Source organism: Aythya ferina (assembly GCF_964211825.1).
Source record: "Aythya ferina genome assembly, chromosome: 21".
Taxonomy (NCBI): domain Eukaryota; kingdom Metazoa; phylum Chordata; class Aves; order Anseriformes; family Anatidae; genus Aythya; species Aythya ferina.
This window is the reverse complement of record NC_140319.1, coordinates 4,648,559-4,662,771: the sequence shown is the minus strand read 5'-3', so window position 1 is coordinate 4,662,771 and position 14,213 is coordinate 4,648,559. Positions and strand designations below refer to the sequence as shown.

At 48.5% G+C, this 14,213-nt stretch overlaps 1 protein-coding gene across 1 annotated transcript; it reads right to left on the bottom strand.

Moving 5' to 3' along the window:
- Positions 1–1,692: 1,692 nt before the first annotated feature.
- On the bottom strand, positions 1,693–11,034 carry LOC311422162 (solute carrier family 2, facilitated glucose transporter member 5-like). The gene is made up of 12 exons (XM_084494930.1): positions 10,887–11,034; positions 9,236–9,334; positions 8,597–8,757; positions 7,978–8,102; positions 5,839–5,991; positions 5,626–5,751; positions 5,170–5,357; positions 4,725–4,835; positions 4,422–4,523; positions 3,946–4,021; positions 2,700–2,827; positions 1,693–2,073 (listed from the first exon to the last, which is right to left on the bottom strand). Exons 1-12 carry the CDS (start codon positions 10,941–10,943, stop codon positions 1,837–1,839), a joined length of 1,563 nt encoding a protein of 520 aa, XP_084351056.1. The 5' UTR covers positions 10,944–11,034; the 3' UTR covers positions 1,693–1,836.
- Positions 11,035–14,213: the final 3,179 nt, after the last annotated feature.

The following is a 14,213-nucleotide window of genomic DNA, read 5'->3' as shown; positions in this document are numbered from 1 at the left end:
CAAAAAACAGAGAGCAACTCAGCACAGTCCAACGCCTTGCATCGTCACATCCCTCCTAGGAGTCTGGTGTAGGACCCCATACACATATGCCAAAGAGCCACTCTGGTTAGAGGAACCCCTTTCTCAGGTAAAACTATTTTCACATCCTTCACCTCAACTCCATTTCTCACCATCTTCCCTGCATGCATCCTTTATTCCTATTTTCACCACCAAACCACCACCCCTTCCAACGCAGAGGTATCAGACACTGAAGGGTGCACAAAGGACAGCGCGGCTCCTACGCGGTCGTTGCGCTTTGCTCAGTGATATGTCCTTTTTGTAAATTGATGGAAGCAGCTTCTTTTTCAACACGTACACATCACAAGACAAGGCTGAGGGCATGTAGGACACTCATCTCCTGGGGTTAAAGACGTACGTCATGGGAAGGATTATTGCCAGCATCAACACCAAGTCCGCGCCAGGCTGTTGAACAATTCTGCTTTTTTCCATACAGAGGGCAGCAACCTTGCACAACAATTGGGTGAATTTCCACACGTTAAGTTATGCAGCAATGAACCCTCAAACCCCTTAAATAAATACTTTAAGAAATCCTCCGTTTTTATCAGCGTGCAATTCGCTTTCTTCTGTGGGCCAGCACCAGTCCTTCAGCCTCAGCTTTTGCAAACCATTTTAGCCTTTGGGTGGAGCTGTGCCCTTAGGGAACACAACAGAAAGAAACCAGTAGTAGGACCAAGCTCTAAACCCTTTCAAGACTTCTTCAAGAAGGTTCAGGTACCCAAGAGATGATTTTTTTTTTTTTTGAAAAACGACTTAAGCTTTTCACATTGAGTTTCTTAAAGACAGGTTTGACCATGCTTGGAAGCAGACCCTGCCCTACAGTCGTTGCACAGGCATCCATCAGCCTGAGTCTGACCCCAGGAGCACGGCACCGAGGTTCTCACTGAGCTCAGGACCATCTCTGGGGAGTGAACAAGCTGCACCTGGCTCATGCCTACAGAGCATGGATCTGGGGGTCACTAAAGGATTAAGAGAGGGACTGCCACCCTTGGGCAACTGAGGTGTAAACACCAGAGAGTGCAGTGAGCTATTTCCAAAGACTGGAGTGCTGGTGGAACAAATGGTTATCAACCAGCTGTGAATAAGCATCAGACCACTGGAGGACTCCTAACCTCAAGAATAAGGCTCGGGGAGGACTCGATGGCAACAGCTGAGGGCTGAGATGTGAGGGAGAGTCTGGTGAGCAGAGCGGGGTGAGATTGAGTGATGTGTATTCCTACTTTCATGGTCCTTTGAAGCACACAAAAGGACGGTAGGGGACAGGATCAACACTGCTATCGACCCATCTAACAAGGCATCTCAGCACAACTGCCTCTCCACTCAGAGAACACCAAGCACCGAAGAGCTGCCATCGCTCATGCTGGACCCTCAGCTACATGAAGGAGGAATCTGGTGCACTCCTTGCACGTGACTGACCAAAACCCAGCCCAGGTGCTGGTTTGTGGCACTTGTGATGTGTCAGGACGTGAGGGACATACATCGTACTGCGGCATCAGTTCCTTGATGGCAGGAACTGAGCTGGCTGCGGGCATTGCCCTTTCCTTGCGACAAATAACCAGGAATGGGGAATTTTCCTCAGCAGTGCTGTGCCGTGAAGCAGGGCGGTCCTGCTAATCACTCACAATGAGAACACTCTTTAAGACACAATAATGGCTTATTTAGAAACTCTTGCTGTAGGAAGTGTGCAGAAAGTCTGGATGAAAGATCAGTATCAAGCCACGTTCTCCCACTGAGCAGGTCCTGAAAAGTGCCTGGGCCAGGCCAAACGTTGGTTTGTGTTCACAGATTGGAGCTATTGGAGATTTCTTTCTTCTCTGCCTGCCCAGCTTGGATAGTGTGAATATCCATGAGCTCTTCTTTCTCCGTCTGAATCTCCACCTTGTTCCTCTTGGCCATGATCTTGTTAATTTCCATGAAGGTTTTGTTCTTCGTCTCCGGAACAACAAAGAAGATGTAAACCATGGTGACGAGGCATATGGCACAGAAAATGAGGAAGCTGTAGGCTCCCAGTCCAGCCTAGAGCAAGAAAAGAAGACTGAGCAAAGGCCAGGACAATACCCCAGATGTATACATGACATGATTTGGACATGCTGAACCCTATATCACCTATGAAAGGCAACCACAGTGGTGTGCATGTACTTTAAGTTGAGCAACTGGAAGCTAGGGGTGGTTCTGGATTCTGTCTCCTGATACCACCGCCATGGATTTAGTGGAAAAGGTCTGCTACATAAATCAAAGTAAACTCATCAGCTCCCCCTGCACAGGCTAAAATCAATCAGTTTATGGGTCGCAACTACTTGGGATCAGTCTGAACGGGTGACCTGCAGGTGGCTTTCTGAGACATCCACCCCGCTATGGAAAATGGGGAATTTGCTGTCTTTTCTATGGTCCTGAATTGAGAATCAGACATTCATATGGAAAAATAACGTTATTTTAAAGCATTGCCCAACAGATGTGACCAAAGAATTGCTGATTAACATCACTTTGTTGCCCTTTATCTCTAATATCCGTAATCCTGCTTGCAGGTACTGGCAACCAACCTGGGCAGGCACAGTGCCCAGGCTTAAAAAGGCTCTCTGTAGGAACACAGGGGTGAAGATACTAATTTTAAGCTGAAGGCCTGCCCCATCCCCTGCTCTTACCTCCATGTAGAGGAACAAGAGCCCCACAGCAAAGTTGCACAGCCAGTGCACGGACCCACCGACCATGAAGGCAGCCGGCCGGGATGACTGCAGGAACATCTCGGTGATCATCACAAAGGGGATCGGGCCTGGAAGAGAGTCGCATATTTGTAAATCCCAAAGGCAATCCCTCACTCTGAATTCCTAGATTACATCGCTTATGTCAGTAGCTTACTAAACAAGTTGTGTTTAGAAACATCTGATAAATCCAAGAGGGAAATCAAACAAAAAGCAGGGCAGCTGGCTGACTTGCCTAAGCTCACACACAGCAGTCAGCCTCTTCGCTCTCCTATGGCTTTAACCACGAAAAAATTGTCAAGACTGATAAATGTGAAATGCATCTCCAGAGAGCATCCTACAAGCAGCATCTAAGCAAAGCAGTGCTTCTTAAAAATAGAAAAAGAAAAAAAAAAAAAAAAAAACAACACAGCATATGCAGGTGCTGGAAAAACAGGTGCTAGTGGAACAAGCCACCAGGCTTGCTCACAGCACTGCCCCCTCTGTGAGGGGGTGAAGCAGGTACAGATAACGTTATCACAACAGGGGTCAGGCCACGTTTCCAGCTGGCCTGGTGTTCTCCCTCCAGCAACATGCCTCCTGTGGGCGCTTCAGTCTGACTGACAGCATACATGGAGAAGAGAGAGGTTAAATGTAATTCCATCTATCAGTGAAACTTCAACAGGAGTCTCCAAACTGCATTGCTGCATCCACCAAGGACCTGGCCAGGCTTTCCACACTGAACAGGCAACTCGACTGCTTTCAGAAGCTGCCAGATCAGGCAACAGCCGTTCCAATATCCTCATCTACAACACCAACTCCTGGCTGCAGAGTGACCTGCAGTGCCACACATGTACTTCGAGTTGTTCTAATTTGATTTGTTGCCCATGGATGCAAGCATGCAGAATCTCTGCCCAGCCGCTGGGACTCGGCATCTCAGCACAGCTTTGCTCCGGATCTAACGGGTGCATCCCAGGTATGATGAGCACAATCATGCCTTGCTTTTCCTCTTGAAAGCTGGATGCTCCCCTGCCCGTGGACAGGGCCCGCTGAAGCATAAATCGAGCTGACTGTCAACAAGGTGCATGGCTGCACAGGGGAAATGCAATCTCCTTGGATCAGCCCCACAAAGCTTTTGATGTGAAGTTCAGCATAATACTTGACTTTAACCAAACTGCGGAGGAGGCTGAGCAAGATTATGTGTACTTACTGGCTCCAATAGCGTGTCCAATGATGTAAAGAATGACACACACTATGCTGAGGTAAGACATCCAGGAGACGGTGTTCTGTGAAGGATTTAATCACAGGTTAGAGCTGGGTCCTGCCTGGAAGTCAGCAACACACTCAGGGCACTATTCACAGTGAGATTTGAAGGATTTTCTAAAGCAGTGTCCTCCTCTGTTCCCAGCTATGCCCCCACAGACATACCTAGCCACTAAGCATGTGGTCCATGTAGGATCTTTGCTTCCAACAAATGGATGCAAAAGTATGAACACAATGTGCTGGGAGAGGTATCCAGCCAAGCAGGACTGTAGCTCTTGTTGGGTTTACTTTAGGCAGATCTACAAGTACTGAGATCTTCGGTACTGCCCCCCTCCCAGAGTGCAGAAACCAGTCCAAAACACACCAAGGGTTTGTTCCCCAGTAAGTCCCAGGCCAGGCCCACCGAGCCCCCCAGCCACACACCTGGAGGTTGAGCGCCAAGGTCAGCACTGCACAGGAGCCACAGCACAAGCCAAAGCCAGCGAGGAGGAGGATTCTCCTCCCTAAGGACTCCACGATGAAAACCTGAAAGAGACAGAAAGGGATCAGAGACCAGATCCCTGGGGCACAGCACTTCATTCCAGCAAATTTTATCAAGGTGGTATTTAGCAAGGGACTGTGCAGAACACGTACTGCACGAAGCATCTCGCGGTGTAAGTGACAACCTGGGTCACACATCGTGAGAGCGGACAAGTGAGAACCCAAAGAGCCCCAGCAGACACTTACAGCGAGGCAAGTCATGACGACATTGATGGCACCTATGGACACGGTGACATACTGCACATTATTGGTTTCCACACCTGCTGACTGGAAGATCCTGTCTGCGTAGTAGAAGACCTGCGGCAAAAACCACAGTTGTGTTTATATGTGGCCAAAGGCAGAGCACAGGAACCCCATCTGGGCTCCTTCTACCTCCTGGAACTGGTGCACAGGAACCCCCAAATTATTTCAGAACTGGAGATGTTGGTGTTTAAATACAGGAACAAGCATCTTACTCCAAAAATATCCAAACCATCCTTGCAGGATGCTGGACTCTGGACCACGTGTGTGCTTGGCTTGGTACTGGCCAGGGTGATCTTCCCATAACATCTTACAGAACCAATGTCCCTGATGAAGGGGGTACTTGTGTATCTCGTCCCGTTACTGCTCACCCCTCTGCCTCCCCACTCACCGCGTTAACCCCCGAGAGCTGCTGGCCCATCATCATGACAACAATAGAGATGAGCTGCCATCGCAAGCCCCTGAAGGCACAGAGGGTGAGTACAGACATCTGTCCTTCTTCCTTTTCTGACTGGTCTTCAAGGCGCATTTCTTCTATCTCATCATCCACATCATCCCAGCCTCTCAGTCTCTGCAGGGCTAGTTGGGAGAGGAAGGTGAGTTACGGACCCCAAAAAGCTCCCCTGCTTCCAAGCACAGCAGCACAACACAAACCATGGGCGGCAGCAGCAGTGCTCCCAGTTAGGGATTCACATAAACAGAGAAAGAAGCAAGAATCCCATCCACCAGCAACACATCAGTGAATAATTTCACACTCTCCTGCTTCACTGTTGGCTGCTGTCAGCCACATCCCACAGCCAGACCTATCCCATTCCACCTCCCCTTCCAGTAAAGGATGGTGCTGTACCTTGTCGTGCTTGCTCTTCGTTGCCCTTCTGTATCAGCAGATATCTGGGACTTTCAGGGAAAAAGGGCAATGTGAGGAGCTGAATTACTGATGGGATCCCCGTGAGCCCCAGCAGCACAGGCCAGCCTGCAACAAACGTGACAAGATGCTGATGACTGGGAGGAATCTTTCCCCAGCAGAGCCCATAGAAAACTTCCCAAGCCAGGATTTTACCTTCAGCATTCCCAAGGATGCTGTTGAGACCAAGGATCTGAGCTATGAGGATCCCAATGGTGATGAAAAGCTGGGGCACAACCCCAATGGCACCTCTCAGATTTTTGGGGGCCATTTCTCCCAGGAACATGGGAACCACGTTGGAAGCCAGACCTGATAGGTAGAGAGCAATGTTAGTTATGCAGCTTCCCGACCTCAGCACGCTGAACAAAGTGTTTTTAGGAGCCTGAGAAGGCTGGGAGGAGCTCTTCTACAGAGCTGGCAGACAATGTGGGGGCTCTCAGTGTCCCTTCACCTTCCTTAAAGCAGCTCCCTCCCAACACGGGGTGCAGAGGACTTCCACAGAAGACACACAGAGAAACTGTGTGTGCTGCTTCCCATTTGGAATCACAGTCAAAAGGTAAGGGAGGAATTGCCACTTCCTTTCAGCAAGAAATCAGTACTCAAACAAGCTGATGCAAGGGTGGCAGGATGGGACCCTTACTTGCTCCTAGAAATTCACAACTCCATTAATTGCTCTGTAACAGTTGGCAGAGAGCATTGATGGGCTGAGATTTCTCCTACAGGTAGCATGCTGGAGCAGGTATTCCTGTTCTACCAGCACACTGAGGACCGGTTGTTTTACAGAGCACAGCACTGTTAGCTGTAGTAACCCCTGCGAGCTGCCAGCTGCCATACTTCGGCTGTAAATCTTGGCATGTAAACCCTAAACTCTTGAAGTCAAATGACCAAACTGCTCTTATCTTCCATTGCTAACAAAGTTCCTAGCATTCACACACTTGGGGTTAGAAAGGAGTTCAAGATGTTATCTGAAGGCCAAAAGGCACAGAAAAAAAATACTAACACAACTAGAAAACATTGTAAAACTGAATTCAGGAGGTGTAATGTCTGATGTTGCCACTACAACCATCCTTAAAAAAAAATATATCAAAAAAAACATGCTAGCAGTTACTTGTAGTCTGGTGCATTCAGTTAATGGTGTCTTTTTAACTGTTCAAAGCTATGCTGATCAAGCCCTGCCACAGAGGGGCTCTCGATGCTGCTCCCAGCACCAGAGCTGCCCCTTTTGCTGGGAGGAACCATGCCTGGATCCTGAGAGAGCCCGAAGCTGGCTTGGTCCAGCAGCTTCCCTTCCCTCCCCATAGGCAGCCTCCCCACTGCAAGGTCAGGACAGCCAGTCCTAACTCTTCTGTCAGCAATAACTAGCTGAAAGGAGGGATCCCTCTTTGCAGATCCCTCTGCAGCAACTCAGAAAAGCAATGCTAAGAGCAGCTGACAGGCTTACAAGAGTGAAAAGTCAAAACAAAACCAGCCAGACCAGACATTTCCTGCCTTACCTCACTGGTTGCAATCGCGTGTTATAGATAGCATTGTTTTCCTGTGCCAGTTTGTTTTCTCACTTTATCCACAGAGGATATCCGAACTCACTAATAAATCATGGAGCACGTCAGTCTCGCTAAGCCAAAGCCAATTACTCAGGTCCGAATGTTGTCAGGACACTTATCAGCCTGCCTTGGCAGGAGCCCAGCACAGCAGCACGTGGGGCACCAGCCCTTTGACACTTCCTTGGTCCACATTACTGCAGCTCCAGCACCTCACAGCCCTCCCCTGGGCTCCCCAGGAGCCTTGCAGTAAATCCTGTGGCCCTGCACCCTTTACCCTCCCTCAAATATTTATTTTCCCCTGCAAGGACAACCAGTTCCGGGAATGGATCTGGCATTGTCTTCCATGACTTGGGCTTGGAAGGATTACTCTGTTTTTTATTATGTTTAAAAAGAAAAAAAAGAAAGTGCCAGCCTATCTGCTTTAAGATGTCTGGGAAAACTGATTATCAGCAGCAGGTTTCCTGGCTGATGGTGCCCCGGAGCCAAGCAGATGCTGCCTGTGGAAGGCAGCTGCAGCTACAGACACCTCCTCTGTGCAGCCCAAACCCCAGCCCCACTGCCCTTGCCTATTAGAGGTCTCTGGTGCTTCTGCAAACTGCAGATGAGAACCATTATTCAAGCAAGTACAGAACTGCTATGCAATCGTATGGCTAAAATATGCTAGCTGTGAAGCCATCTATTGGGGAAAAAAACCTTTACATAGCCAAGAATATCATATTGTTGCTCTCCTTTCATCATCCAACCTCTCACTTACCAGCATAAATCCCCATGATCACACGTGAAAGGATGATTACTTCGAAGGTTTTGGCTATCTCTGAGGTTCCCATAAGGATTGCAGCAGCAATGGAGAAAAGGTTGTTTATCAGCAGGGTGCCCTTTCTGCAAAATCATGGAGAGACAGACAGAAATCAGCTTATTTTGCTAAGGAAGCTGCTGGGCCAATATCAGATAGACCCTCCCCTGGATTACACTGCCCAAAACTCAAAGGACTTGCCATCCCAAAGACGAGCCAAAGAGAAAATGGGGATTGTCTCATTTTCCCTGCAGGGAATGAAGAGCAAGCTCAGGAAACCTGAGCAGCCGGGGCTGGAGCTGCACCCAGCTGCACCCAGCTCCCAGGGCTTTCCCCGTGGCTGTCCACCTGGCTCAGGTCCCAGGGTGGCCTTGACCATCCCAGAACCATATCAGCTCTTCTACTGGTGAGACACCACGTTCCCAAGCTGCTAATCACCACCCCATCTGCTTTAGGACCAGAGTGGCGTGATGCAACTGAGCTTCTGATGAGCTTGGCGAGCTGCAGGGACCGGTGAGACCAGCCTTATCTGAACCCAGCGAGCTGCCCCAGGAGGGCGTTCCCCACCTCCGTCACGTACCGGCCGCAGTTGTTGACCAGAGGCCCCACCATGAGGGACCCGAAGAAGCCACCCAGAGGGTACATGGACACGGTGAGAGACCAGAGCAGCGTCTGGAAGTTCTTGTCCATGAAGACCCCATGCCTGTCCGTGTAGGTTTGGTTGTAGAAGTCTTGCATATACTGGAACGAAACGCAGAGCAGGGTTAGCGGTATGCAAAGCATCCGTGTTGTGAAAGCACAGATCAATCAGTGTCAAACAATCAATGCCATAAAACCTTAAACAAATGCCTTGATAAAACCAGAATGGCTGAGCTGGAAAACAAAAGCAAGAGAGGGTTGCAACGGAGAAGCCTGGATTAGATAAAAGTTAACGCAACTTATCCCGCCTTGTTAGATTTAACACAAATTCAGCTGCCTGGCTGGAATTGTCTGCTTCCTAGAAGGGAAGACATTCCTCGTGCCCCATCACTGCTGGGCACGGAGCCCTACCGGCCACGTTACAGCCTTAACAAACCCACTGCCAGGTGGTTCAACGTGGGGAGCAGTGTGAGCACCTTAGACAATGGGCATCTGCCCACAAAACACCTGCAATCTAATTCTTCTTCCACTTTGCTGTTTATAAACCTTCTCCTAGGTCATGGTCCGCAGTCCAACCTACCGGGGCTGGAGAATTGATCACAGACACATTGTAGCCGTACTGGAAAGATGATCCGAAGGCAGAGATCAGCGTTACCAGCGCAAGTGAAAGCGTCATTTTCTGCAGAGAGAACACACAAAGAGCACCTCAGAATCAGGTTTGGCTTTCAGGCATAAATGTCCCTCTATAAAAATACAGCAAGACCTTCAAGACCTGCCTTCTGTGTTTTTGGCTTCGTGTTACCCTACAAAGAAAGCCCAACGGGTTGTTTTTGTTGTAACTCACTTTGTTCTGCCTGATTTGCACATAATCATTACAGTAATTCACTCTACCGCCCTTTCCCAGCATTGATGGATCATGTGGATGATAAATAATTTTGATGTTATCGTGCTTAAAATACCACCCCGCAGGGAAAAAAAAAGAAATTGCATGCAATTATTCTTTTTTTGCAACATGCAAATTGGTTAGTGACATAAAGCAGGATGCTGGCATAGGGAAGCTTTAAAAAGATGGGGTTTTGCATGAAGTGGCAAAAATCCTTTTCCTCGTCATTTACTCTGCTTTCACAGGCTGGATCGCTCTGCCCCCCATGTTTCAGGATCGAGCTGGTTATCCAACCACCACCGAAGCCAATGACAGCTTGGCCAAGTAGCTCGGTGAGGGCTTGGCAGCCAAACAGAAGGGTTTGAACAAAAATCACCACCCCGAGCGGAATCGCACACCAGCCACGTCTGTACACACACAGTCCTCAGGGTTACCAGCCGTGCAAGCTTTCCGCAGCAATTTAGTTGTAATTCCGTCCTTTGGCTGGAGCCGGCCCTACGTTATTGACTAAGCTGTTTGTTTTTTTTGTTTTATAGCTCGCTAATGTGTCTCATATCTGCTGCAGCAATAAAGCTGCTTTTCGTTCAGACGCATACCATTTTCTGGCAACATTTGCAGGTTTTTAAATGTCCCAGCACTCAGCCCAGCTCCTGCACGGGGGATCTGACATGGCCCTAACCATGACAGCTATGTCCAAATAGCTGCCGGTGCTCCTTGTAGCCCCCAAATTCTCCAGAAGCTGTAGCAGCTCCCCTGCAGAGATCTGCACGTTAAGGGACTGCAGGAGACTGAAACTCAAGGCAGGGTCAGGAGAAAGCTGAGGCTTCCAGCAACACTTTCTAGTACCAGACTGTTGACTCTTGCAACAGCAGTGAAAAGCAGACTGCCTTGCTGTCATTAAACAAATCCCCAGAGCTCAGAAGAGCCGCTTATGTTAATTATACACATGCTGCGCTTTTAGGAAAGCCCCTGGCATGCAGGAGCACCGTGTTGTGCAAGAACCTATGGACGCACTGCTGCGGGAGGCAGCCCGATCCAGAAATATCCACAGCCTGAAAATGATCAGAAAGTAGGATAGAAAACTTGCAAGAGTAGGATAGAGACGTTGTGCGCAGAAAGGGAATCTCACCCCAAAGTTGCACAATAAAGGTCGGCTGCAACAAGTGAGTTAGGGGGGCAGTGCTACGCTGCAGAAAAACTGGGTTTGGGAACGTAAACATCCCTGCTCTGCCTCTGAGACCAGCTGTGGCTATGTAGCCCTTCTTCTTCCACCACAAACCCTCGCTTCTCCAAACCCGCTGTACATCTCCAGGGGAGGCAGCAGTGGAAGCAGAGTCCGCTCACTTACCCCCTTCGTGCCTTCCTCCGAGTCGGAGCTCTCCTGCTTATCCTTGTTCGGCTCCATGTTGGGCTTTGAACCACAGATGCTGAGTACGGACTTTTATAGCCAAAACAGATGACACGGGATGGAAACGCCCTGCCTGGACAGAAAATCCCTCCCGTGACTTTCAAGGAAGTATCCAATCCACGGCCAGCAACACCAGCCCAAGCCCAAGCTGGCTACTGGGTTTCCAGTCCTGTTCGTCTCCTTGTTGTCTCCTCTCCCTTCCCTCGTTCAAGTCTGTCACCGCTCTCAGGTGTTCCTGTGCCAGCTCCAGACTCAAAATAGAGCCCAGCTACAGGGGAAACATCCTCATGTGCCCAATGAGGAGGAGCAGGCTTATCACCAGAGCTGCTGGAGCTGTTCGCTGCAGCACAGGTATGTGGAACAGATGGGGCTGTGGCAGGAGAGCTGCTGCTGCTCCATGCTGCACCTCCAGCACAATCAGAGCTGCACCGCTGCCTGGTGACCACATTCCAGAAAAAAAAGGGGTGTTCCATGGGAGCAGGGCCCCTAAAGGGCTTCTGCTGTAGGACAGTGATAAACCTGGACTGCACGGGCCCTCCTGCAGCCACAACTGCACATCTACCCCTGAGCAGAAACACCGCGCCTGGTCCCACCCCAACACAGCCCAGCTCCCTCGGGGCACTCCTGCAGGTTGCAGGATTTTCCTTCTCGGGCTTATTTCTGACAGTGCACAGAACATGCTGTTTGTACAGCAAAATGTGTTAGTTTTCTTTCTACACACAAGGTGTAGCACGCTGCTGGCTTAGCATTAAAACCACTTACACGAGGAGGCTACTTAGAACAGCACAGGACTGAATTAATGATTAACTACAATTTCTACAGTTGATCAGCAAAATGCAAAGTTCACAGATACCCCAGGCAGGCAGAGCAACTGGAACCAAACCGCGTTGTTATTAGTCTGGCTTTCTTCATCACCCAGATCAAAAAAAAAATGCACCTCTTGAGTCAGAGGTGTTCATGCGACCTGCATGCATGCCTCGAGTGGCCGCAGCCTCCCTCCTGTGCGGTGAAGTCATCGCACACAGAACCTATACTCAGCATTTTTTTTTCTCTTTTGCATGTCCTTGAATGTCTTTTTTGCACCCATTAGTAATTTTTCCCAGGAAGAAGCTTTGCAGGGCAAAGACCATTCGATAGAAATAGAACAGCAAGATGAGAGCTGCTGATAGATTTGGCTTTTTCCACATCCTCAACCCCAACCCTCAAGGGATTGTCTTTGTTTTTTAAAATAGCTTTGTTACTATTTACTCTGAAAAATTACCTAATTAGTCTAAGTCGTGGCCTCAAAGAAAGTAAATGAAATAAGAGCTTAACATCTAGAAGCATCTATAACACTGACAGGTGAAATTCAGTGAGGTAATCCAATTCATGAGCCACAATGCAAATAATATTAAAAAAAAAATAAATAAATCTCAGAGAAACAAGGATTGAAAGAGAGATGGGAAGAAATACCTTCAGCAACTGGTTAATGCAGAGACCTGAGGGGAGAGCAGGAATGGATTCAGAGAGAACAATGCTGCAGGTTCTCGTTGAGCATCACAAGAACCTGCATCCTGCAGCCACCTCTGCCAGAGGAATCCTGGTCAGGACCAGAAATAGAACACCTTTAAGCGTGCGATTTTGGAAGTGCAAACACTGCTCAGTGATCCAGAGTGAGCACGGTAAAGCACTGCGGTGAGTAACACCATGGTTAGCCAGGGCTGGTAATTGCTTTGGCTCATTAGAGAACAAGACGAGAAAAAACATTGAAGAATTCCACATTAAAACTTGGATTTGTGGGCAACATGAACACGTGAGGAGAGCACAAAGGCTTCTTCTCTGCATTACTGGATGACACAGGAGGTCGCTATGGGAAGCTCATGCAGCCATCCAATTTCTGCAGATACCCCAAACTATGTGGATGCCACCAGGTGTGCTGCCCTTCCTCGAGCCCCAAAATTTTGTCTTCCAGGAGCTCCGCACCCAGCAAGGCAGCCAGGGCAATGCCCGCACAGCGAGGGTGAAGAACGACGCCAGGCACTGGCATCAGGAACGTTCAGTTTTACACAAACCTTGGCTGATTCCAGTTAAAAATCACAGGTAGTCATTATAAAAACAAAATAACCCATTACCACTGAACAGTGGCTGAATAGCACTGGCTGCTACTTAAATACATCATTTCATATTTTTTGGTGGGGCAAGAAAAATCAAAGGCAACTAAATACATACTTTTTCTTTCTTTTCTTTTTTTTTTTTTTTTCTCCCCATGGCCAAAAGAGCAGATTGCAGGTTTTTCCTTCTCAGGTTTATTTCTGACAGTGCACAGAACATGTCATTTTTACAGCAAATCATATTCGTTTTCTTTCCACACACGGTGTACCATGCTGCCGGCTAAGTATTAACCACCTACACGAGGAGGCTACTTTGAATAGCACAGGACTTAGTTAACAATTAACTACAATTCCTAAAGTTTATCAGCAAAATGCAAAGTTCATAGATACCCCTGGCAGCAAGAACAACTAGAACGAAACCATGTTGTTATTGGGCTGTCTTCAGCACCCAGCTTAAAAAATGCATCTCTTGAGTCAGAGGTGTTCACGCGACCTGCATGCATGCCTCGAGTGGCCGCAGCCTCCCTCCTGGGTGGTGAAGTCACTCTACACTCAGCATTTTGTTGGGTTTTTAAGTCCTTGAATACCTTTCACTTTTTTTTTTATATGAGGTATTGTAAAAGATGAGATGAATCAGAGCAGAAAGTGCTGGTTAGGAATGGTCCAGCTGCTCAGATGATGCTGGTCAGGTTCCCACTGTGCTTCCACGATTACTTGCTGCAGCTACTGATATGAACGCTACGATGCTGTTGGCAGTAAGAATTGCTCTGTGTAGCCCTTTGCAGGGGCGGACACACTAACTAGGTGTCAGCTCAAACTGCAAGCACAGCCTGCAAAGCTTGTCATAAGAAAAACTGGCAAGAGAGCCTGCCCTAAAAATAGGAAGGGGAACAGAGCCCTGCTACTTCGGGACAGTGTGACTCGGTCCCTAGACTTGCTGTCATTTGTCCCTTCCTGTTTTTTTTTGTAAGCCAACAACCTAAAGACACTGTTTGCTTGAAGATTGTGGTAAATTGGAACCCACAGGACCCACATAGCCCACTCAGTATTTTCTGATGGAAACTATTCTCAGTGGCTCACATCCCAAAAGCTTGCTCCTGCATCATGGCCCTACATATCCCTTGGGGGTCTTAACTGAAGAGAGATGCAAACCAGAATATTCATTAGCTCAAAAACT

What these genes read in the sequence shown, in the direction of transcription:
- LOC311422162 (XM_084494930.1), bottom strand. Translation starts at nt 10,943, where the DNA reads ATGGAGCCGAACAAGGATAAGCAGGAGAGCTCCGACTCGGAGGAAGGC. An exon ending in AGCTCTCGGGGGTTAACGCG is followed by an intron (nt 4,836 to 5,169) that starts GTGAGTGGGGAG and finishes TTTTTGCCGCAG; the next exon opens with GTCTTCTACTACGCAGACAG. An exon ending in TCTTGTTCCTCTACATGGAG is followed by an intron (nt 2,074 to 2,699) that starts GTAAGAGCAGGG and finishes TTCTTGCTCTAG; the next exon opens with GCTGGACTGGGAGCCTACAG.